General features: G+C 43.7%; 3 protein-coding genes, 1 long non-coding RNA gene and 1 pseudogene across 7 annotated transcripts; 2 read left to right on the forward strand and 3 right to left on the reverse strand.

The window, feature by feature from the left end:
- The first annotated feature begins 755 nt into the window (after nucleotides 1-755).
- On the forward strand, nucleotides 756-3,611 carry LOC118318708. Of its 3 annotated transcripts, none has more exons than XM_035648625.1 (3): nucleotides 756-2,587; nucleotides 3,153-3,261; nucleotides 3,471-3,611. In XM_035648625.1, exons 1-3 carry the CDS (start codon nucleotides 849-851, stop codon nucleotides 3,480-3,482), a joined length of 1,860 nt encoding a protein of 619 aa, XP_035504518.1. In that variant the 5' UTR covers nucleotides 756-848; the 3' UTR covers nucleotides 3,483-3,611. The 3 variants fall into 3 exon arrangements, 2 of the variants coding, with proteins under 2 accessions (XP_035504518.1, XP_035504517.1); XR_004795789.1 differs by having other exon boundaries at nucleotides 758-2,780; XM_035648624.2 differs by lacking the exon at nucleotides 3,471-3,611 and having other exon boundaries at nucleotides 757-2,587; nucleotides 3,153-3,449.
- Nucleotides 3,605-9,801, reverse strand: LOC118318709 (annotated as a pseudogene).
- A 1,324-nt stretch (nucleotides 9,802-11,125) lies between these two features.
- Nucleotides 11,126-16,281, reverse strand: LOC118318710 (interferon-induced protein with tetratricopeptide repeats 1-like). Its single transcript, XM_035648627.2, has 2 exons — nucleotides 16,013-16,281; nucleotides 11,126-13,559 (listed from the first exon to the last, which is right to left on the reverse strand). The coding sequence occupies exons 1-2, from the start codon at nucleotides 16,015-16,017 to the stop codon at nucleotides 12,224-12,226; spliced, it is 1,341 nt and encodes a 446-aa protein (XP_035504520.2). The 5' UTR covers nucleotides 16,018-16,281; the 3' UTR covers nucleotides 11,126-12,223.
- A 1,399-nt stretch (nucleotides 16,282-17,680) lies between these two features.
- Nucleotides 17,681-22,850, reverse strand: LOC118318087 (interferon-induced protein with tetratricopeptide repeats 1-like). Its single transcript, XM_035647421.2, has 2 exons — nucleotides 22,692-22,850; nucleotides 17,681-20,089 (listed from the first exon to the last, which is right to left on the reverse strand). Exons 1-2 carry the CDS (start codon nucleotides 22,694-22,696, stop codon nucleotides 18,778-18,780), a joined length of 1,317 nt encoding a protein of 438 aa, XP_035503314.2. The 5' UTR covers nucleotides 22,697-22,850; the 3' UTR covers nucleotides 17,681-18,777.
- LOC124850921 lies at nucleotides 22,838-24,381 on the forward strand. Of its 2 annotated transcripts, none has more exons than XR_007031990.1 (2): nucleotides 22,838-23,804; nucleotides 23,882-24,381. It is a non-coding gene; the product is annotated as an uncharacterized LOC124850921 (long non-coding RNA). The 2 variants fall into 2 exon arrangements; XR_007031989.1 differs by having other exon boundaries at nucleotides 24,139-24,381.
- Nucleotides 24,382-25,161: the final 780 nt, after the last annotated feature.

Consider the following 25,161-nt stretch of genomic DNA (forward strand, 5'->3'; position numbering starts at 1 on the left):
TACCCCTCCGTTTCGCACCTTCCCACCTTTTTTGTAGAAGATGATCAAGTGTTTAACAGCCCTTCATACGTATGGTGGTAAGAGATGCTGACTTCAGGTGGAGTGGAAGAACGGAGGAGCAGGCCAAGTGAGGGGAAATGGGACGGACCTTTAATATGTGGACTTGTCGGCGAGCCCAAGTCCTGTAGTGTGAACTGTGCTGTGATGGGCAGTGAGTGCCGTCTACTACATCAATGGCGTTGGCGCATAAAGCCAATGACGACGCAAGATGACACGGGCTGAGCAGAAACCCGGGGGGGGGGGGGGGTTGGACTGATGTCCATCATTTAGATGACAAACAAATCCTGTTTTGCACGCGCATCGCGCCATTTCCCGTTGGTTATAGGTCAGTGACAACTGGGAGCCGCGCGGTGACAAGACAAGTCGTGTAGTATGAACGGTACGCCGACAATACGACTTCGAAAATCGTGTCCAGCTATTAGGTCCTCAGGCGGGGCGTGATGTCACTGCTATCCAGCTGCATTCAGTGCCGAAAAAGCTCCATCAGAAATGGGCTACGGACAAACGGAGGTTTCTGGAATTAAAGTATACATATTTACTGATGCTGCTATCACTGTTATTATCAATAGCTTGGCAACAGTCGCCAGGTTACGGTCACTCTTTGGGGGTGTGGTTTATTCAGTCTTTTGACGTTTCATTTCCTTTGAAGATCAAAGTGATGGTCAGGTGATGAGAATATAATACTCCACCTCTGCACAGGAAACACTTTCTTTAGTGTTAGGAGCAGCGAAGACATTTTTCGAATCCAGAGCTTGAAGAGAGTTTAAAGCTTCAGGACGTCTCACACAATGGATGAACCCAACATTTCAGCCGATTCGTTTCGTCCGCTCGTCGAGTCTTTTTTCACGAGGATGACAGCGGAGCAGTGGAGCCTGTTGAAGTCTGGCAAACCGGACGATGCCACGAAGGTGCAGTTGGCAGAACTTCTGCTGAACATAATATCGACCATTTCGACAGCCCTGGTAAAGTCTCGGGGACGTTCACGCACGCCCGTGTCCATGGAGAGTGCTCGGAGCAATCTGTGCGACTCGCTCGCTCAAAGTTTTGCACCAGGCATCTCGACAAAGTCTGAGGATTTGGATCAATTCACAGACATGGTTTCAAAGGAGGTGATGACGAGTGTCCAGTCCAGTTTGTCTTGTGCGCCGCCCGTCGGTGCGTCCTCTGAGGAGCCCGATCCTTGTTGCTTCACTGAGCCAAAGAAACTGCATAAAATGATCTGTTGCGTCTGCAGAGTGTTAAAGACTTTCTCGGCCAAAATCAAACGCTTGTTCAAGCCTCAACCGCCTAGACAAAGACGCCAGGCCACGCCTCCTCGGACACGGGACACCGAAGACCAATTAAATCGGAGGATAACGACCTCGTCAGACTTTGACATGTCATCGTTCACTTCTGAAGAGTCGACAACCTCAGATGTCTCATCAGAGGACAATGTCGACGGTCAGAATGGCAAGATCTATGAGAAAATAATTAACAAGGAGGTGAATGGTGTCATTGAACCTCTTATGGATGAACTGTCCAACCCCGACTACAACATGCTGCAATCTCAAGCCTCTGTGGAGATTAAAGCTATTGCAAAAAAAATTGCTCCCTTGATTCTGAATGAGCACATAAACATTTTTTCAAGCCCCAAATCCGGAGGAGTAGGGAAGATGATGGAGAACCTTTTTGCAAAGACTTTTGCCACAGCAACCATACTGAAAATGCTGAGAGAAGTCCAGAGCAAATTCCACAGGGAAGACTTTGGTTTCCCTGACGACAAAAAGGAAATGAAGACTTTGATGGCGGATGTCGACTCTCTGCTTGATGGAAGTGGTGACCATTGTATGTTACAGACGTTCAAAAGACTTTCACGTGCAGACATGCTTGACTTCACAGAGGAATTTGCAGATCTCTTCTACCAGCACGCCACAGCTGCGAGGAAGCCAGATGCAGTGATGACACTGTCGGTTCCTGAGTCAGACAGAAACATGTATGCAGACATAAAGAGGCTAGCAATGTATTTCCTGTCATTGATGAGCTGGTGGATGAACAACCAGGTTGCCTGCTATAGAGACAGAGTGACACTCGCTTTGATGGGCAACGAATCCTCGGCAGCACCGGAGGCCTCAAAGGGCAACGTCATGGACTCAACAAAAGAACAGGCAGAACAACAAAAAATGATTGTCAAGGTCCTCGTGGACCAGGTCGTCACAAAGATACATCAAATGGCAAAAGTGGCCTGCACTCCCACAACCGCTCTCGCTCTTCATCTGTTCGAGAACACATGGGCCAAGGTCCAAGACATTGACCTGGATATCCCCCCAAAAATATTCAGAAACCTTGACAAGGCCGTTTGGGAGGACCTGTGTAAGAGGTGGGCCTGTCCAGTGTTGCTCCTGGTGGCCCTACGTTTAGGGGAACCCGAGGTGGGGAAGTGCATCGCCTCCTCTATAAGAAGTCGCCTGTCCAAAAAACCAAGTGCCATCTACAGATTCTTCTCTGTGAGAAGAAAGGCTTCAGAAGAAACGTGGTTGATGCCATTTAGGTGACACATAATATTCATCAGTTTTTTTATCCAGGTGACCTCCCGCTCCACTGGCTTCTGGCCTTGAAGAGGTAGAGGCCAGTGGGGCAGGACTCGAGGACCTCCGGGTTCGACAGGATGAACTCGCAGGCAGATGACAAGGGGTCGATTCACATCCACGATGGCTCATGACTGGGAATCGATCCATCTGGCAGTGAGTTCGTCCCGTTGTCTACTGACTGGACTACGGTTTCCTCCCACAATATTTAAAAAAAAAAACATGCAGCAATTGCAGGCATGACGAGCAAAATTCAATGAAACTTGTGAATATTTCACTCAGACTAAAGTTGTGTTGTCTTACAAGCTGAAATGTGTCAGTTGTTAACAAAGACAATGAAAATTCCTTAACGGTAGCTAATAGCGTGAAGGTTTTGGTAATCCTATTCCTGTGTTTAGTTTGCACCTTCGGCAAATTCTACACTTAAACGTTTCCCTTTCCCTTTTCTCACTGTAATCTTTAGAATAATTTCCATGAGTATATTCCAAAAATAGTGAACATTTCTTACCTGAGTGCTGCCGCCAACAGGTTGTCCTGGATACTGTGCTGCTTTCAGTCTTGCAGGGAAGTTGGAAACGTCAAATCCGAATGTCTGGCTGTGGAACTGCACGATCTGGCGCAGTTTATTGCTCTTATGGTGCGTTCAGACCAAACAAAGCAAATTTACGCATTGCGTTACTCACCAAGTTTGGCCGCGGGATCCTGTGTTTTCCTTTAATTCTAATCAATCACAGTTTATCCTTTGCCATAACAAGTTTTCTTATTCATACTAGTCTACAACACTATAGAACTCAGTCAACGTGTTACATTAACATCTGTCTTCTTGTGCTCCACCCTTGCCGGAAGGGGTTCGCTTGAAAACCTTTCCTCCCCTTCGTCTCCTCGAGACCGATGAAAAATGTCACAGGGTCAAGGAATGATGAGAAGGAGAATCCCTGAGGAGTTAGGAAACGAGAGCAGCGATGCAAAGGAGGTCAAACTTCACTTGTACCAGGCTTTTAATGTCGTGAGTCAAACTTTATTTATAACAGAACATATGTGCAGTGACAGTCAGTACTGTGAGTTTACAGTTTGAAACAGAATCACATGATGTTTTCAAAAGGCTACATGCAACTATGATTTACACACATGATTTTACTCAGAGTAAGAGTAAGTCAAGCCATTAAAATAATATATGAATAAAAATGAAAAATATATGTTGACACAAAAAAAACTAACAAATTATTAATATAATAAAGCTGTAAATGTGAAAATAACATACCAGTAGAGGAAGTCGAGCCATTAAAAAGAATGAATACATTTAAAAATAATTTGATTAAGAGAGTCAGAGTAAATGATTTCCAGACATGAGTTTATAAAGTTTCTGTCATGGTGCTTTTTATATTTTTATATATTTATGAAGAAAAAACATTTGTTTTTGTGAACGCCACAATTTGACAGATTGAAATGTGTGATGTTACGGTGATGATGTTGTGAACTATATGTGTATTATGCTTGTTGTGAAACTTGACTCCTGACTGGACACGTGTGAAGAACTAATCTATATTTATTTATGGATCTGGACTCAGACAATCATGTGACCATTCAGCTCTGGATCGTATCACTTGAAATGATGATGTCGCAATGAATTGTGGGACGGCATCATCTCCTTTTCCGTTGTTCAAGGATGCTCCAGTGTTAAAGGAGATAGGAAACATTGATGCTCCTTTCCTCAGCTCTTAATATGGCTCCCGCTGACACACTTCATTTCATTCAGTCAAATAACGTATTGTATGTCATATTAAAAGAAAGGCATTTTAAATTGCATTTAAACAATCAAACGTTATCAAATGTAGTTTGAACAATAAAAACAATTTAATAAAAACATTTTCAGACTTTTCTAGTGGTTCTCGATCTTACTATGTAAAGTGCCTTGAGATAATGCATGTGTGATTTGGCACTTTACAAATAAATTGAATTAAAATTGGTGAAAGTGAATTAAACAAATTAATATTTACATTACACATACATATACACTACATTCATTTAGCCTTTGTCCAAAGTGACTAATAGCAAATGCATTCAACCAGGGAGATATTATCCAAAAGTGGAAGAATCAATAGACATAAACATTTATCAAATAGGCAAAGAAGAGCTTCAAGTGCTTTTCTAAATAATAACTTAAGGGAAACGTTCAGTCTGAACAGGTGAGTTTTCAGTCTGAACAGAAGCTTTGAAGGAATTCTTCTGTCCTGGTGTCAATGGGGAGCTCGTTCCCCCAATGACGAACCAGGACAGGAAACAGACGGGATTTAGATGAGCGGTGGCTCCGCCCCTCGCAGTGAGGGAGTAGCGGAGCGGAGTGGACGGACGGGGGTGTAAAGGTTTGACCGTTTCCTGGATGTAGGAGGGGCTTGAACCAGTCACAGCACGGAAGGCGAGTTCCAGTTCCTGAAGCCAGTGCAGGGTGCGGAGGAGCGGTGCAGTGTGGGAGAACCTGGGTAGGTTGAAGACCAACCGGGCCGCTGCATTCTGGATGAGCTGCAGAGGTCGGACGGCGCATGTCGGCAGACCAGCTGGAGGGAGTCGCGGTAGTCCAGACGTGAGATGACAAGAGCCTGCACCAACACCTGCGTCGCCTTCTCGTGAGGAACGGACGAATCCTCCGGATGTTGTGGAGGATGAATCTGCAGCAGCGGGTCGTCACTGCGATGTTTGCAGTGAAGGACAGCGGGTCGTCCAGTGTCACACCAGGTTCCTTCAACACAGAGTGTCAATGGTGATGGAGAGGTCGCCGGTGGGAGGAGAACCTCTCGGTCTTGTCCAGATTGAGCTTCAGGGTTAGGGGTTAGGAATGTCAACTTGCAAAGATTTGTGCTGCCACCTGGGTTTTACATTGTGAGTGAATGTATATGAATATTATTTCAGGTTAACTATATATGTATTGCTTCTTGTGGATTTATATCCATTGCTGTTTGAAACACTGTGGCTCTTCCAGTCTGGCCAGACACTCGTCGATTTCTCTGCACATTCTGTCCCGTTTTTTGTCTCGAATCTTCTCCAGAATTTTTAATGCTGCTCTGTCGAAAGAATGAATCTATCGGGATCTCCGCCGCCTTCATGTGATACTTTATTGACCTCTGCCAGTCCCATCGCTCATAGTTCAGATACTTTGCGTAGTTGTTGAAGAGGACTTGTGTTTCTGCAGGTTCCAGATCACGTGCGAGCAGCTCCCGATAGATCTGATCAGATTCAGCCAGGCCCTGATTTGACTTTGCGTATACAGATGCAAGGTCCATTCTCTTTACAAATGAGGAGTGAGGGTAAAGAGAAATCACCTCCTCATGGAGGAGGATTGCTCTTTGTATCATGCTCTGCTCTGGGCGACTGTCCGTCGAAGAAGTGATCCTCCATTTGTAGCCAAGTGCTGCACATCTTTTCAGATAACGGTCGTCTGGGTGTTTTTCCAGAGCCTCTGCTGCCAATTTAACCCCCTCATCAGTGGAGACGTAAAAACTGTAGACCCTTATTAGTGGTTTTATTCCACTGTAACTGCCGACAGGATTTCTCAGAACTCTAGTGGCTAACTCACGTGCTTCATCTTTAACACTCTCTCCTTTCTTAGCAAGTTGCTGAAGGTATCGAGCAGCGAGGTACAGGTTCTCTGGATCCTGTTCCTTGGCTTGTCTCATCTTCTCCCAGTCGTCTCCCTCGAGCCCTGTGTCACTGTGCTTAAACAAGCTTGTTAACCCTAAGACATAGCTGGTCTGCCACTCCATCACGTCCGGCTGCATCTTGATGGCTCTCTGGTAGTAATCTGCAGCCAGTCGCTGTTTCTTCCTGCCAAAATTCCTCAGAGTCCAGGCCTTTTCAGCGTAGACTTCTGGATGAAGCTCGTCCTCCGATGGAGATGGGTATTCTTCCATCAGGGCCTCCACCTTTGACAGACAGGCCCGACTCTCTGCTTCTTCTCCCTGACGGTGGTGCAGCCAAGCCTGGTTCCCGTAGTTCACCAGCAGCCAGGGACCCTCGTCTGGTTCTCTCATCCGACGGAAGGCCTCTGCAGCCCTGCTGAAGAAACTCTTGGCCTCATCAGCGGACCCCAGCAGGAAGTGGATGTACCCCTGTAGGTTGTAAACCTGACCCAGCCAAAAGTTTCCCTCCTCAGTGCCGATGTCTTGGAGCCTGTCAATGATAGATAAAAGTTTCCTCCTGCCGGGGTCCAGGTCCCAGGTGAAGTGGCACTGCAGGGCCTCCAGTTGGGCCTCCAGTTGGGCCTCCAGTTGGGCCTCCAGTTGGGCCTCCAGTTGGGCCTCCAGTTGGGCCTCCAGTTGGGCCTCCAGTTGGGCCTCCAGTTGGGCCTCCAGTTGGGCCTCCAGGGTTATTTCACTCTGAGCAGCACTGATAGAGATTGATTAAAATGAAAAACAAATATTAAAAACTCTTTGTCCACTAGATAAAAACAGAATGTATGGATTTATTCAGCAGTGTTTCACCTACATGCATTCAGCAGTGGCAGTGCGCCGCTACTAGATTTTGACCACCACACTCGAATTATTAATTTACAAATTCTTTTAACCATAGGAGATTGTGCTCCGTCTTTTCTAGGGATGGGAACAGAAACCCGGTTTTAAATGGGCCCTGGGGCTAAATTATGAAAGACTGTAGTATCATTAAACTCATAGCCACAAGTGTAACAAATGTTTTGCAAGTAAAGCCGATAACACGAGCGATCTGTGGAAACATTTAGTGAAAGTAAACTCTACTTCTGCTGGTCCCAGTCAGAGACAACAGCTACAGCTAGTAGGTGGATGACTGAGGAGAACATACATGTACAGTTTAATTACACATTTCCACTGTGCATTCATGTTAAGCAATGTTAAATACAGGGGGGGAGACAACACTAAATCAGAAGTTAAGTCAGGGTGATTTGACTTTAATTTTGTGTCTCTATCGTGAGCGAGCAACTTGAGAAACAGAGCACAGGAAAATATTGTATTATTATGAACAGGAATGATATGCAAGCAAATAATAACTTCATTTGAGTGAATAAAAAACTTTCATCTGTAAGAGTGTTATCTTGCGTTCAGACCATGTTTTTTTTTTCACGTTGCGTTACTCACGCGAGTTTGGTCGCAGGATCATTTGTGTTTAGTCGCACGAGTAACGTGAGTAAACACATGCAAATATTAAATATTCGCCTGTTCTCTCTCGGACATTTACGTCAATGAGGACGGGAGAATCTCAACGCTCACTGGGAGCCAGTGAAGGTGAGTAAGGGTGGGGGTGATGTGCTGCCAGGGCCTGGTGGGAGTAAGAACCCTGGCAGCGGAGTTCTGCACATGCAGAAGTCCAAGCGGGATGAGATGAAGGCCTGGATGAGTGTCTCTGACACAGAGTCGGCGAGTGAAGGCCAAAGTCTGGACATGTTCTTGGTAGGCAGTAGAAGGCAGATTTGGTGATGAGTTTGATATGTGACTGGAATGAGAGGGTGGAGACCAGGATGACACCCAGGCGGGAAAGGGTTCATAGAGCTCATCGAGGTCGGGGTAGATTGCAGTAGTTGTTGGTGGATAGCATTCACTAAGGCCAGGAACAAGTCCTGGAATTTGGAGGAGAGATCAGCGGCGTCAGGGGGGTGAAGTAGCCAGTTGATGCTGGAGAAGAGCATTCTGGGGTGCTGAAGTTTACCTGACGTCACTTGTTGCCTCAAGGTGTTTTCCTTTGTGGTTTTTGGGAAAGGGTTGGGCTTAAGTGCTGAATGTCTAAATATAGCCTCAGTGGAACAAACACTCCTAATGCACAAGTTGTATTTTTTATTATTCAATATATTTTGTACGTTTGTAACATACAAGATGTTTTTTTTCAGTTTGTAGCCAATTTTGACTCATTTGTTTGCATTATATTCATTATATTATTAATTTAAAGATATGACCAATGGAGAGTGTATATTCACTGTTTACATTTTATGACTTCATGCAGGACAAGTTGTACCAGCTCCATCAGGGGAGACTGAATGACACCAGGTGGAACAAACTATAACTCGTACAATTAAAAGAAACATTTGCTGCTTTTTTCCCTTTGTACCGAATTCGAACCGAACCAAGAAATTCTGTGTAGCGTTACAACACTAACGTTAGGCAGAGCTGACGTTGGTAGTTTGATATATTTTAAAACTTTTGACTATAATCTGGAAATTTCAAGTTTATTCTTGACATTTTGACTTTATTGTGAAAATGCTAAATAAAAAGAACCCCCGTCTGATTTAGTCTGACATCATTATCGTAATGCAAAATGGCAAAACAAATCTCCTCATTATGTATCTTGTGACTCAGTCATAATAACTGGCCCGACCAGTCTTCCATAGTTTTATTTCCTCTTCCTTTATGTCTCGATTTCAGAGAAACGAGAGTTATGTTGTCTTGCGACGGAGGCCGAATCTCCTCTCAGAGCTGAACACACACCTGGAAACTCTTTGTTTTTTTTAACATGACATTAACATTTTCTTGTTGGATGTGGCACAGTCCCACCTAAAAAAAATGGGTATGAGGGTAAATTAGTTAAAAAAGTAAAATATGTAAGTGTAAAGTAGTAATGTGTGTCTATGATACTTTTAACTTTGATGCATTACATCCTACCTGGAACTGGTTGGATGTGGTACAGCCCTTCCCCCAAAATAATACATAATGCCCCCTCACCACAACGTGTGAAGTGGTGTAAATCATATATCAATTATATTAAAATAAAGATTATTGATATAAAGGGAGAAAATGTACGAGAAAGTGAGCAGGTCGGACTGATGATAAAAAAATACTTATGAGATCATAATGTGTGTTTTTTTTAAAGTCACTCACCTCATCTCCAGATGTTTCTTTCGTCTCTGCAGGTTTTTGAAAATCACTTGGTCTGGTTCCTGCTGTCAACGCGGATCTGGCCTCAGCTGCTCCTTGGTGGACGGTGATGATGCTGGACGCAGGTGTGTCTGAGCGACCTCACGGAGGAGGGAACGCGCTTTTATAAGCCGGTTCCGGGTGTGTGTTTAGCTCTGAGAGCAGATTCTGCCTCCGTCGCCATGACTCTGACTCTTGTTTAGCTGAAATCGAAACCTAAGCTCAGAGGAAATAATACTATGGAAGACTGGTGGGGCCAGTTAAATGACTGATTCACAAGACACAACATTAGAAGCTGTTACGTCGTTTCCATGACAACACGCATGCTCAAGCGGTGGACCAATGAAGGAGCTCATTCTTATCTGGTTCTGGGTTCCGTGTTCTCGGTCGCAGACGTACCTCCCGTAAAGTTTCCTGCCTCCCGCGTTACCTCTGGAATCTGGCCGTAGTAGCATTTCTCCCATCGTGCCTCTGGGTTATGAGGACGAGCGACCTGTGTGTTCATGAATGCTATTCTTTATCCTACGCTAGCGGACTTCACGGATGTTTAATCAGACTTCTACGGGACTCCCCTCGGACTTGATCCATGGATGTATTTAGCCAGATGGCAACAGTGACCAACAATGAGGTTAATGTGAAAAGTCATATTTTATAAAATCCCTAAAATTGTTGATTTCATGGTTAATTCTTGTGTAGTGTCTTTTTGTCCATATATGGAATAAGAGGGGAATATGGGCTTAATTCTCTTCCTTTGGAATGTTATGCAAGGGGTCTTTCAAGGACCCTTACCACTCCTTTACTTGGCCTTGAGAGTTACACGTCTCACATAGTATAACTTGATTCGAATCCAGGTGTTCCTTGTCAAGCCAACGATGGGCCTATAAATGTAACCCCCAAGAAGAGTCGGGAGGGTTGTCCTTATGGCCGGACACTCTCCAAGCTCTGCAGGGCTTGTAATCGATGCTGGTCTTTTTGTAATAAACCTTTTTATACAATCAAGACGGTGTCGGTGGACTTCTCTTCAATACATCTTCACATCATCGCTACTTAGTATACAACACTTGTTAAGTTTGAATCTACTTGTTTCCAGGGAAAACGAGTCATTGGCTTCTCCACAACAAACCATATCCAGGCAAGAAGATTTCATTCTGTTTCTGTCATTTATATTGAGACACTGATGCTGTATGCGACATTTAACTACAGCGCGGAGGATAAAGCCCTCAACTGTAACCGAGCGAGAACCCTCGTTCCCGAGACACGTGACAGGGCATGCCCTGCTCGTACCACGACGGTGATGTCGCTGAGAGAAATAGGACTTTTCTGGGCTTTGGAAAAGGTTTATAAAGATTAAAACTCCAAGACTTAACAAGAAACAATACAAAGAGTAAGAAAGGGCCATGTTTACAGCTGGGGATGTCCTGGTAACAGTTTTACAGGCGACTCTTGGATATGTTTGCTTCAAGGCTGAGCAGCCTCTCGCTATATAGTTACTAATATAGATCCATGTTGAAAACATTTCCTCCCCTTCGTCTCCTCGAGCCCGATGAGAAACGTCACGAGGTCAATGAATGATGAGAAGGAGAATCCCTGAGGAGTTAGGAAACGAGAACAGCGATGCAAAGAAAGTCCAACTGCAACTTGTAGCAGGCTTTTATTTCCGTTAGGCAACGTTAATTTATAACAGAACATACGTACAGTGACAGTCAGTGCTGTGAAGCTCCAGCGCAAGTGGAGTTTCCAGTTTGAAACAGAATCACATGATGTTTTCAAAAGGCTACATGCAACTATGATTTACTCACGTGACAAAAAATATATGTTGAAAAGTAAGAGTAAGAGTAAGTCAAGCCATTAAAATAATACATGAATAAAAATGAACTAAATTAAAGAGTCAGAGTAAATGAGATTATAAAGTTTCTGTCATGCTGCTTTTTTCTTTTTTTGGAGTGGTTAAGTACCTCAGTGAATCAAGAGGGCTAGAAGGTAATGCTGTATCTTAGGTACATAATCAAAAAGGCCCTATTAATCTCAACCGGGTCAGAGATTCTACTGCCTGTTGGTGAAATAAGTCTCAGAATCACCAGAGATTCTGAAAAGCCTCGTCTAGACTGTCTCTCCATTATGTGCGTCATCTAAAGGTCTTTCTCCGAATGCAGCAGGAGACGTTTATTGTGAAGGGCAGGAGAGAGGGGGCGGAAGCGTACATTCTATCTAGAGCAAACTGTTCCTCGTCAATCACTGACACTCGACTGGGAAGTGTAAGAGATAACTTGCCCTGGAGCCTCCCACATTGGGCCACTAGTAACCTCCGGGGTATCACTAAGCTCAGGATAGGAACCAATCTGTGTACCAATAAAGTCCTAAACGACCTGTCTGATTGCACATGCGAGGCCAATCTCCATAATTTCGAAAAAAAAGTTTAAGCGGTGGGAATGCCTATGTCAATATATGCAGGAGCGTGATCTGAAATCCATATGGTATGATATTTACATCATTTAACGCGAGGGAGAACATTTTTATCCAATAAAAAAAAAGCTATTCTCGAAAATGTGTGGTGCACATGGAAGAGGAAGGAGAAAGCCCAACTATGGGGATTTTTAAATCTCCAGGGGTCCAAGAGTTCTAATTGAGTTTTGTAGTCCAACACTGCGTTGGCTGATTTCGACAAAGTAGCTTGTTTAGAGGATGAACTATCTAAAATCAGATCGAGGAGTTTTGCCAGATCACCCACCCCTACTGTGGCTCTTCCAGTCTGGCCAGACACTCGTCGATTTCTCTGCACATTCTGTCTCGTCTTTTGTCTCGAATCTTCTCCAGAGTTTTGATGCTGCTCTGGCGAAAGAATGATTCTATCGGGATCTCCGCCGCCTTCATGTGATACTCTATTGACCTCTGCCGGTCCCGTCGCTCGGAGTTCAGATGCTTTGCGTAGTGGTTGAAGAGGACTTGTGTTTCTGCAGGTTCCAGATCACGTGCGAGCAGCTCCCGATAGATCTGATCAGATTTAGCCAGGCCCTGATTTGACTTTGCGTATACAGTTGCAAGGTCCATTCTCTTTACAAATGAGGAGTGAGGGTAAAGAGAAATCACCTCCTCATGGAGGAGGATTGCTCTTTGTATCATGCTCTGCTCTGGGCGACTGTCCATCCAAGAAGTGATCCTCCATTTGTAGCCGAGTGCTGCACATCTTTTCAGATAACGGTCGTCTGGGTGTTTTTCCAGAGCCTCTGCTGCCAATTTAACCCCCTCATCAGTGGAGACGTAAAATCTGTAGACCATTAGTAGTGGTTTGATTCCACTGTAACTGCCGACAGGATTTCTCAGAACTCTAGTGGCTAACTCACGTGCTTCATCTTTAACACTCTCTCCTTTCTTAGCAAGTTGCTGAAGGTATTTAGCAGCGAGGAACAGGTTCTCTGGATCCTGTTCCTTGGCTTGTCTCATCTTCTCCCAGTCGTCTCCCTCGAGCCCTGTGTCGCTGTGCTTAAACAAGCTTGTTAACCCTAAGACATAGCTGGTCTGCCACTCCACCACGTCCGGCTGCATCCTCATGGCTCTCTGGAAGATATCTGCAGCCAGTCGCTGTTTCTTCCTGCCAAAATTCATCAGAGTCCAGGCTTTTTCAGCGTAGACTTCTGGATGAAGCTCGTCCTCCGATGGAGATGGGTATTCTTCCATCAGGGCCTCCACCTTTGACAGACAGGCCCGACTCTCTGCTTCTTCTCCCTGACGGTGGTGCAGCCAAGCCTGGTTCCCGTAGTTCACCAGCAGCCAGGGACCCTCGTCTGGTTCTCTCATCCGACGGAAGGCCTCTGCAGCCCTGCTGAAGAAACTCTTGGCCTCATCAGCGGACCCCAGCAGGAAGTGGATGTACCCCTGTAGGTTGTAAACCTGACCCAGCCAAAAGTTTCCCTCCTCAGTGCCGATGTCTTGGAGCCTGTCAATGATAGATAAAAGTTTCTTCCTGCCGGGGTCCAGGTCCCAGGTGAAGTGGCACTGCAGGGCCTCCAGTTGGGCCTCCAGTTGGGCCTCCAGTTGGGCCTCCAGGGTTATTTCACTCTGAGCAGCACTGATAGAGATTGATTAAAATGAAAAACAAATATTAAAAACTCTTTGTCCACTAGATAAAAACAGAATGTATGGATTTATTCAGCAGTGTTTCACCTACATGCATTCAGCAGTGGCAGTGCGCCGCTACTAGATTTTGACCACCACACTCGAATTATTAATTTACAAATTCTTTTAACCAGAGGAGATTGGGCTCCGTCTTTTCTAGGGATGGGAACAGAAACCCGGTTTTAAATGGGCCCTGGGGCTAAATTATGAAAGACTGTAGTATCAATAAACTCATAGCCACAAGTGTAACAAATGTTTTGCAAGTAAAGCCGATAACACGAGCGATCTGTGGAAACGTTTAGTGAAAGTAAACTCTACTTCTGCTGGTCCCAGTCAGAGACAACAGCTACAGCTAGTAGGTGGATGACTGAGGAGAACATACATGTACAGTTTAATTACACATTTCCACTGTGCATTCATGTTAAGCAATGTTAAATACAGGGGGGGAGACAACACTAAATCAGAAGTTAAGTCAGAGTGATTTGACTTTAATTTTGTGTCTCTATCGTGAGCGAGCAACTTGAGAAACAGAGCACAGGAAAATATTGTATTATTATGAACAGGAATGATATGCAAGCAAATAATAACTTCATTTGAGTGAATAAAAAACTTTCATCTGTAAGAGTGTTATCTTGCGTTCAGACCATGTTTTTTTTTTCACGTTGCGTTACTCACGCGAGTTTGGTCGCAGGATCATTTGTGTTTAGTCGCACGAGTAACGTGAGTAAACACATGCAAATATTAAATATTCGCCTGTTCTCTCTCGGACATTTACGTCAATGAGGACGGGAGAATCTCAACGCTCACTGGGAGCCAGTGAAGGTGAGTAAGGGTGGGGGTGATGTGCTGCCAGGGCCTGGTGGGAGTAAGAACCCTGGCAGCGGAGTTCTGCACATGCAGAAGTCCAAGCGGGATGAGATGAAGGCCTGGATGAGTGTCTCTGACACAGAGTCGGCGAGTGAAGGCCAAAGTCTGGACATGTTCTTGGTAGGCAGTAGAAGGCAGATTTGGTGATGAGTTTGATATGTGACTGGAATGAGAGGGTGGAGACCAGGATGACACCCAGGCGGGAAAGGGTTCATAGAGCTCATCGAGGTCGGGGTAGATTGCAGTAGTTGTTGGTGGATAGCATTCACTAAGGCCAGGAACAAGTCCTGGAATTTGGAGGAGAGATCAGCGGCGTCAGGGGGGTGAAGTAGCCAGTTGATGCTGGAGAAGAGCATTCTGGGGTGCTGAAGTTTACCTGACGTCACTTGTTGCCTCAAGGTGTTTTCCTTTGTGGTTTTTGGGAAAGGGTTGGGCTTAAGTGCTGAATGTCTAAATATAGCCTCAGTGGAACAAACACTCCTAATGCACAAGTTGTATTTTTTATTATTCAATATATTTTGTACGTTTGTAACATACAAGATGTTTTTTTTCAGTTTGTAGCCAATTTTGACTCATTTGTTTGCATTATATTCATTATATTATTAATTTAAAGATATGACCAATGGAGAGTGTATATTCACTGTTTACATTTTATGACTTCATGCAGGACAAGTTGTACCAGCTCCATCAGGGGAGACTGAATGACACCAGGTGGAACAAACTATAACTCGTACAATTAAAAGAAACATTTGCTGCTTTTTTCCCTTTGTACCGAATTCGAACCGAACCAAGAAATTCTGTGTAGCGTTACAACACTAACGTTAGGCAGAGCTGACGTTGGTAGTTTGATATATTTTAAAACTTTTGACTATAATCTGGAAATTTCAAGTTTATTCTTGACATTTTGACTTTATTGTGAAAATGCAAAATAAAAAGAACCCCCGTCTGATTTAGTCTGACATCATTATCGTAATGCAAAATGGCAAAACAAATCTCCTCATTATGTATCTTGTGACTCAGTCATAATAACTGGCCCGACCAGTCTTCCATAGTTTTATTTCCTCTTCCTTTATGTCTCGATTTCAGAGAAACGAGAGTTATGTTGTCTTGCGACGGAGGCCGAATCTCCTCTCAGAGCTGAACACACACCTGGAAACTCTTTGTTTTTTTTAACATGACATTAACATTTTCTTGTTGGATGTGGCACAGTCCCACCTAAAAAAAATGGGTATGAGGGTAAATTAGTTAAAAAAGTAAAATATGTAAGTGTAAAGTAGTAATGTGTGTCTATGATACTTTTAACTTTGATGCATTACATCCTACCTGGAACTGGTTGGATGTGGTACAGCCCTTCCCCCAAAATAATACATAATGCCCCCTCACCACAACGTGTGAAGTGGTGTAAATCATATATCAATTATATTAAAATAAAGATTATTGATATAAAGGGAGAAAATGTACGAGAAAGTGAGCAGGTCGGACTGATGATAAAAAAATACTTATGAGATCATAATGTGTGTTTTTTTTAAAGTCACTCACCTCATCTCCAGATGTTTCTTTCGTCTCTGCAGGTTTTTGAAAATCACTTGGTCTGGTTCCTGCTGTCAACGCGGATCTGGCCTCAGCTGCTCCTTGGTGGACGGTGATGATGCTGGACGCAGGTGTGTCTGAGCGACCTCACGGAGGAGGGAACGCGCTTTTATAAGCCGGTTCCGGGTGTGTGTTTAGCTCTGAGAGCAGATTCTGCCTCCGTCGCCATGACTCTGACTCTTGTTTAGCTGAAATCGAAACCTAAGCTCAGAGGAAATAATACTATGGAAGACTGGTGGGGCCAGTTAAATGACTGATTCACAAGACACAACATTAGAAGCTGTTACGTCGTTTCCGTGACAACACGCATGCTCAAGCGGTGGACCAATGAAGGAGCTCATTCTTATCTGGTTCTGGGTTCCGTGTTCTCGGTCGCAGACGTACCTCCCGTAAAGTTTCCTGCCTCCCGCGTTACCTCTGGAATCTGGCCGTAGTAGCATTTCTCCCATCGTGCCTCTGGGTTATGAGGACGAGCGACCTGTGTGTTCATGAATGCTATTCTTTATCCTACGCTAGCGGACTTCACGGATGTTTAATCAGACTTCTACGGGACTCCCCTCGGACTTGATCCATGGATGTATTTAGCCAGATGGCAACAGTGACCAACAATGAGGTTAATGTGAAAAGTCATATTTTATAAAATCCCTAAAATTGTTGATTTCATGGTTAATTCTTGTGTAGTGTCTTTTTGTCCATATATGGAATAAGAGGGGAATATGGGCTTAATTCTCTTCCTTTGGAATGTTATGCAAGGGGTCTTTCAAGGACCCTTACCACTCCTTTACTTGGCCTTGAGAGTTACACGTCTCACATAGTATAACTTGATTCGAATCCAGGTGTTCCTTGTCAAGCCAACGATGGGCCTATAAATGTAACCCCCAAGAAGAGTCGGGAGGGTTGTCCTTATGGCCGGACACTCTCCAAGCTCTGCAGGGCTTGTAATCGATGCTGGTCTTTTTGTAATAAACCTTTTTATACAATCAAGACGGTGTCGGTGGACTTCTCTTCAATACATCTTCACATCATCGCTACTTAGTATACAACACTTGTTAAGTTTGAATCTACTTGTTTCCAGGGAAAACGAGTCATTGGCTTCTCCACAACAAACCATATCCAGGCAAGAAGATTTCATTCTGTTTCTGTCATTTATATTGAGACACTGATGCTGTATGCGACATTTAACTACAGCGCGGAGGATAAAGCCCTCAACTGTAACCGAGCGAGAACCCTCGTTCCCGAGACACGTGACAGGGCATGCCCTGCTCGTACCACGACGGTGATGTCGCTGAGAGAAATAGGACTTTTCTGGGCTTTGGAAAAGGTTTATAAAGATTAAAACTCCAAGACTTAACAAGAAACAATACAAAGAGTAAGAAAGGGCCATGTTTACAGCTGGGGATGTCCTGGTAACAGTTTTACAGGCGACTCTTGGATATGTTTGCTTCAAGGCTGAGCAGCCTCTCGCTATATAGTTACTAATATAGATCCATGTTGAAAACATTTCCTCCCCTTCGTCTCCTCGAGCCCGATGAGAAACGTCACGAGGTCAATGAATGATGAGAAGGAGAATCCCTGAGGAGTTAGGAAACGAGAACAGCGATGCAAAGAAAGTCCAACTGCAACTTGTAGCAGGCTTTTATTTCCGTTAGGCAACGTTAATTTATAACAGAACATACGTACAGTGACAGTCAGTGCTGTGAAGCTCCAGCGCAAGTGGAGTTTCCAGTTTGAAACAGAATCACATGATGTTTTCAAAAGGCTACATGCAACTATGATTTACTCACGTGACAAAAAATATATGTTGAAAAGTAAGAGTAAGAGTAAGTCAAGCCATTAAAATAATACATGAATAAAAATGAACTAAACTAAAGAGTCAGAGTAAATGAGATTATAAAGTTTCTGTCATGCTGCTTTTTTCTTTTTTTGGAGTGGTTAAGTACTTCAGTGAATCAAGAGGGCTAGAAGGTAATGCTGTATCTTAGGTACATAATCAAAAAGGCCCTATTAATCTCAACCGGGTCAGAGATTCTACTGCCTGTTGGTGAAATAAGTCTCAGAATCACCAGAGATTCTGAAAAGCCTCGTCTAGACTGTCTCTCCATTATGTGCGTCATCTAAAGGTCTTTCTCCGAATGCAGCAGGAGACGTTTATTGTGAAGGGCAGGAGAGAGGGGGCGGAAGCGTACATTCTATCTAGAGCAAACTGTTCCTCGTCAATCACTGACACTCGACTGGGAAGTGTAAGAGATAACTTGCCCTGGAGCCTCCCACATTGGGCCACTAGTAACCTCCGGGGTATCACTAAGCTCAGGATAGGAACCAATCTGTGTACCAATAAAGTCCTAAACGACCTGTCTGATTGCACATGCGAGGCCAATCTCCATAATTTCGAAAAAAAGTTTAAGCGGTGGGAATGCCTATGTCAATATATGCAGGAGCGTGATCTGAAATCCATATGGTATGATATTTACATCATTTAACGCGATCGAGACCATTTTTATCCAATAAGAAAAAATCTAGTCTCGAAAATGTGTGGTGCACATGGAAGAGGAAGGAGAAAGCCCAACTATGGGGATTTTTAAATCTCCAGGGGTCCAAGAGTTCTAATTGAGTTTTGTAGTCCAACACTGCGTTGGCTGATTTCGACAAAGTAGCTTGTTTAGAGGATGAACTATCTAAAATCAGATCGAGGAGTTTTGCCAGATCACCCACCCCTACTGTGGCTCTTCTAGTCTGGCCAGACACTCGTCGATTTCTCTGCACATTCTGTCTTGTCTTTTGTCTCGAATCTTCTCCAGAGTTTTGATGCTGCTCTGGCGAAAGAATGAATCTATCGGGATCTCCGCCGCCTTCATGTGATACTTTATTGACCTCTGCCGGTCCTGTTGCTCGGAGTTCAGATACTTTGCGTAGTTGTTGAAGAGGACTTGTGTTTCTGCAGGTTCCAGATCACGTGCGAGCAGCTCCCGATAGATCTGATCAGATTTAGCCAGGCCCTGATTTGACTTTGCGTATACAGATGCAAGGTCCATTCTCTTTACAAATGAGGAGTGAGGGTAAAGAGAAATCACCTCCTCATGGAGCAGGATTGCTCTTTGTATCATGCTCTGCTCTGGGCGACTGTCCGTCCAAGAAGTGATCCTCCATTTGTAGCCGAGTGCTGCACATCTTTTCAGATAACGGTCGTCTGGGTGTTTTTCCAGAGCCTCTGCTGCCAATTTAACCCCCTCATCAGTGGAGACGTAAAATCTGTAGACCATTAGTAGTGGTTTGATTCCACTGTAACTGCCGACAGGATTTCTCAGAACTCTAGTGGCTAACTCACGTGCTTCATCTTTAACACTCTCTCCTTTCTTAGCAAGTTGCTGAAGGTATTTAGCAGCGAGGTACAGGTTCTCTGGATCCTGTTCCTTGGCTTGTCTCATCTTCTCCCAGTCGTCTCCCTCGAGCCCTGTGTCGCTGTGCTTAAACAAGCTTGTTAACCCTAAGACATAGCTGGTCTGCCACTCCACCACGTCCGGCTGCATCCTCATGGCTCTCTGGAAGATATCTGCAGCCAGTCGCTGTTTCTTCCTGCCAAAATTCATCAGAGTCCAGGCTTTTTCAGCGTAGACTTCTGGATGAAGCTCGTCCTCCGATGGAGATGGGTATTCTTCCATCAGGGCCTCCACCTTTGACAGACAGGCCCGACTCTCTGCTTCTTCTCCCTGACGGTGGTGCAGCCAAGCCTGGTTCCCGTAGTTCACCAGCAGCCAGGGACCCTCGTCTGGTTCTCTCATCCGACGGAAGGCCTCTGCAGCCCTGCTGAAGAAACTCTTGGCCTCATCAGCGGACCCCAGCAGGAAGTGGATGTACCCCTGTAGGTTGTAAACCTGACCCAGCCAAAAGTTTCCCTCCTCGGTGCCGATGTCCTGAAGCTTGTCCATGAGAGTTAAAAGTTTGCTCCTGTTGGGGTCCAGGTCCCAGGTGAAGTGGCACTGCAGGGCCTCCAGTTGGGCCTTCAGGGTTATTTCACTCTGAGCAGCACTGATGGAGATCGATGAGAATGAAAACAAATATTAAAAACTAATCATCAGTGGGTTAATATAAAGTGTTCTGAGTGGTAAAATAAAGAAAAACTAGGAAAACTGTTTATTCACTAGTGCACAGTTTTTCAAACTGCGAGCAGTGTCAAGCAGGCCCTCGCACAGGTCGGGATGTGTCGCAGATTTCACGTCCCGAGTCCACGTACAGTTCATAATGTAATTGTTATGTCAATCTGATGATGTTTTTCACATAAGTCTAACTTTGTGTTAGAAAGCGTCAGTAGGTGGCGCTATAACCATGGCTCAATATTGACATGTAGATGTGATGAGGGTGGGACCGTTATGATGCCTGAGAAATTTGGTGAAGATATGATCATGTGGAGTGGAGTTATGACAGATCTGGTGAACCTGCATGTCAGAGGAACGTCCTCTATCATTAAGCAACATCTAACTTTGCAGCTAAGCCACGCCCATGGCATTCGACATAATCACAATCTTTGGATAACTATTCATCACAAAGGTCTTTGATCATGACTAAATATGGAGTCACTGTGATTAATTCTGTTAAAGTATGATGTAAGGAAATTACGAAATGTAATCAAAATGGCTGACTTCCGGTTGGGCGGAGCTAATGACTCCCAGAGGCTTTTTTGTAGGTCCTCTCATGATACACGTGCCTACCAAATATTGTTCATCTACCTTGTACCTTCGATTACGAGCAACTTCCTGTTTCCTGGCGAATGATCAAAATTGTCCACGCCGTCGCGGCCACGCCCTCTGACGAAGAGTCGGGATTTTGATACGTTTTCATGTCGTGGGTGTTTAGATGACACACGTTAAATTTGAAGTTGCTCATGTGAAATCTGAAAAACGTGAAAAATTAGACTTTGAAACAAAATGGCCGACTTCCTGTTGCTTATAAGGAATGGCTACAAGAGGCCTTTTTGTAGGTGTGGACACGATACGTGTGTCAGCCAATTTGTTGTACACGTCGGATACATGCAGTGTCGGGGCTTCACTTGACCGAGTCCAGAGCTGCCACTGCAACACTGATAAGCTGCAGTATTACTGTTTGGCCACTAGGCTGTGCCGTTGCGTAACGTCAGAGGGTGAAGTCCTTTATGTTTACTACTGATTTCCCACCAAATCAAGGTCCATAGTACATAATTACAATATATTATATTATATTATATCATATTATATCATATTACAGTACATCATTGCGACCTGTAAAGGGTGAACCCCGCCACTTGCCAAATGTAAGCTAGGATTGGCTCCGCCCCCCTCCGCCCCGCGACCATTAAAAAGGATAAAACACTAGAAATGATGGATGGTGGAATATATGGTAATATATCACATGATATACTATATAATATTATATTGCATTACATAATATTTTATATATTATATGACATGTTTTGTATTAGAACTTCCTTTCTTAAAATAATAGTTAGGTATTTAACCACAAAGTGGCCATGTGTCTTTTTGATTCAACGTTGTTGCATTTAAATCATACCTGAAAAACACACACACACACACGCACACGCACACACACACACACACATTAGTGTGGTAAGTGGTCTGAATTTTGAAAAGTGCTTCATAAATTAAGTTCTGACAGGAACTAGAAAAAGAAATCACATTTCTACAGTGTTAGCATCTCTCTCTCCCTCTCTCTCTCCCTCCCTCTCTCCCCCCCTCTCTCTCTCCCTCCCTCTCTCCCTCCCTCTCTCTCTCTCTCCCTCCCTCTCTCCCTCCCTCTCTCCCCCCTCTCTCTCTCTCTCTCTCTCTCTTTCCTCCCACCTCTCTCTCTCTCTCTCCTCCCACCTCTCTCTCTCTCTCTCTTCCCCCTCTCTCTCTCTCTCTCTCTCTCTCTCTTTCCTCCCACCTCTCTCTCTCTCTCTTTCCTCCCACCTCTCCTCTCTTCCCTCTCTCTCTCCTCCCACCTCTCCTCTCTTCCCCCTCTCTCTCCTCCCACCTCTCTCTCTCTCTCTCTCTTTCCTCCCACCTCTCTCTCTCTCTCTCTCTCTTTCCTCTCTCTCTCTCTCTCTCTCTCTCTCTCCTCCCACCTCTCTCTCTCTCTCTCTCTCTCTCCTCCCACCTCTCCTCTCTTCCCCCTCTCTCTCCTCCCACCTCTCTCTCTCTCTCTCTCTTTCCTCCCACCTCTCTCTCTCTCTCTCTCTCTCCTCCCACCTCTCTCTCTCTCTCTCTCTTTCCTCCCTCTCTCTCTCTCTCTCTCTCCTCCCACCTCTCTCTCTCTCTCTCTCTCTCTCTCTCTTTCCTCCCACCTCTCTCTCTCTCTCTCTCTCTCTCTCTCTTTCCTCCCACCTCTCTCTCTCTCTCTCCACTGTTGCCAAGTGCTGCTCATTGTGGGATCTGTTGGGTTTTCCCTGTAATATTGTGATATTGTGATATTGTGATATTGTGATATTGATCTCACTGTGTGAAAGTGCCTTGAGACAATGTACGTTGTGATTTGGCGAAATACAGATCAAATTGAATTGAACATATAACGATAATTGATATAAAGAAAGGTCTGACTGATGATAATACTGTTACTATCTCATAAGAACCATTGTGAAATAAGTCATAAAGTCACTCACCTCATCCTCAGATGTTTCTATCGTCTCTGCAGGTCTGTGAAAATCAGTCACTTCTTCTGTTTCTCTGTTTCTGGTTCAGCTGCTCCGCGGTGGACGGTGATGGTGATGTGATGATGCTGCTGGACGACGGAACTCGCTTTTATAGGCGACGTGACTCTCGTTTCTCAGGAAATCGAAGGAGAAACTCAGAGGAAATGAAACTGGAAGACTGTTGGGGCCAGTCATTACAACACACACACACACACACACTCACACACACACACACACACACACTCTCTCTCACACACACACGCACACGCACACACTCCCACACATGCACACACACTCACACACACACACACACACACACACACACACACACACACGAGGCAGACTGAGGGTTTCAAATAATAAAATATAAAATACATATATCAAACTACTAGTAAACTTCTGACTCTACAAAATGTCTGCAGATGAATTGATGAAAATGGTTCCTCGGATTCTGTCCGACCACGTTTGAACCGTCTGTTCTCTTGGTACAGTTCACACCGACAGGAACCAGAAACGGGTCGTTTTGTCGTTTTTAGCTAAGAAAAACAAAAAGAAGAAATCAGCTCGATTTCTTGTTTCACTTTTCTTACTGATGAACATGTACACGACCCGATGTTTGATTTTCATCGGTGGGCGGGTCTTCAGTGCCCCCTTGCTTCTGATTGGCTATGTATGCGCTGTACTCTTCAAAATAAAAGTGCTACTTCCTGCCTTCAGACGGTGCAATGTCACTCAAATCCTTTAAGTGAAGATAACGATACAATGCCAAAGGACTATATTACCATTTCTATCATTTGACTTACTGTTAGTCATAACTGCATGGAGGCTCTGTGTGTCACTAGGGCTGCTGCACCCCGACTTCCATCGGCTGAGGATGGTGATTTTATTATTACGGAATCTTTTCATACATTGTTCTACAACTAAAACACTTTGGTGTGTATCAAACACAAGGAAAGTGTTTTTAAAACAGTTTGATTTTTAAAAAAAAGAAGGAAGAAAGAGGCCAGAGTCCTGTCATCCAGTCCCGAACACCAACCGGTTCTGATGACGTCACCTGTAGGAAGTCCAAACTGCCCTGATATTGTAAGTCAGACTTATTTCTATGCTGTCGTCTGTGAACTCTCTCTTTTTCACTGCTCTATTATCTTGTTCTTTGACAGTTTCAAGGCTCTTATGAAGACTCCGGTCTACCCTCAACCCAGAGAACGACAAGTGCATTCATAAATGAAAAAGTTATTATGTTATCTGACTTGATATGTCACATGTGTCTCACACAGTCATGTAAATGATTCAATTTTCACCATAGGCCATATGGATGTTCTCAAGACAGGTGTGACCTATGCCTGCTCTCATAGATATATTCATTTATCTTCCTTTGAATGTTTGTCTATCTCTCTTCCCTTCTTTCCTCATACAGTATCCCTTGGCTGGCAGACAGGCGACAGTTCTGAAGAGGGCGTTCCTGCGATTAAACCAATCTCGCATGGCAATATTGCCCAGTGTGTGTGAGTGTGTGTGTGTGTGTGTGTGTGTATGTGTGTATGTGTTTGTGTGTGTAGATGATGGGGGGTTTGTTCTATTTTAATATTCTAAAGGCAGTTCTTTATGTTTATGTTTATTTTTTCAGTTACTGATTTCATTAATAAATGTTTTTTCTTCATGTGTGATGGTGTTTGTGTATTTTTTAATAGATTTGAAAACATAGAAAAAGTATTATAGTAAAAGAATAATAAAGGTTATTGGTAAATAACTACAAAGGGTACTTTTTATTAATTAGAATAACCTCAAAATGATGTATAATAGTACTACAATAATAATATATACATTTTATATTGCTTGTATATTAATGCACACTTATGTTTCCTGGTTTTGATTTGGTATAGTCCTGTTTATCTTGACTAATGTTTTTATAGGTGGTTTTTATTTATTTTTATTATTTTTATTATAATTTTTTTATTTCTTTAAGATTTTTAACTTTGGATTCATGAACGACATATCGGCATATCTGTAGAATTGTGTTAATATACATGCAAATGTCTCGGCTAATTGTAATGTCACAGCGGATATATACAAAAATGTTATACAATAACATATAATATAATATAATAACATATAATATTATAACACATAGCATAATAACATATAATATCATATAATAACATATACGTGAATATAATAGCATAGCATAGCATAACATATCATATCATATCATATCATATAATATAATATGAAGCCAAATAAATGAATAAATAAAAGGACGTCGCTGCCCCCTGCCGGCGGCTCGGGAACCGCTCAGCTGAAGAAATCTTCTTTTAGATTTCAAACTTTTTTTTCTAACATCAAGAGTAGAAAAATTTTAAGTAAATAAATCAATTGTAAATAATAAAAAATAAGTACGAAAAAAGTAAAAGAAAGATAAAATAATAATTATAATAATATC

The sequence above is a fragment of the Scophthalmus maximus genome, chromosome 13 (assembly GCF_022379125.1).
Source record: "Scophthalmus maximus strain ysfricsl-2021 chromosome 13, ASM2237912v1, whole genome shotgun sequence".
Classification (NCBI taxonomy): Eukaryota; Metazoa; Chordata; class Actinopteri; order Pleuronectiformes; family Scophthalmidae; genus Scophthalmus; species Scophthalmus maximus.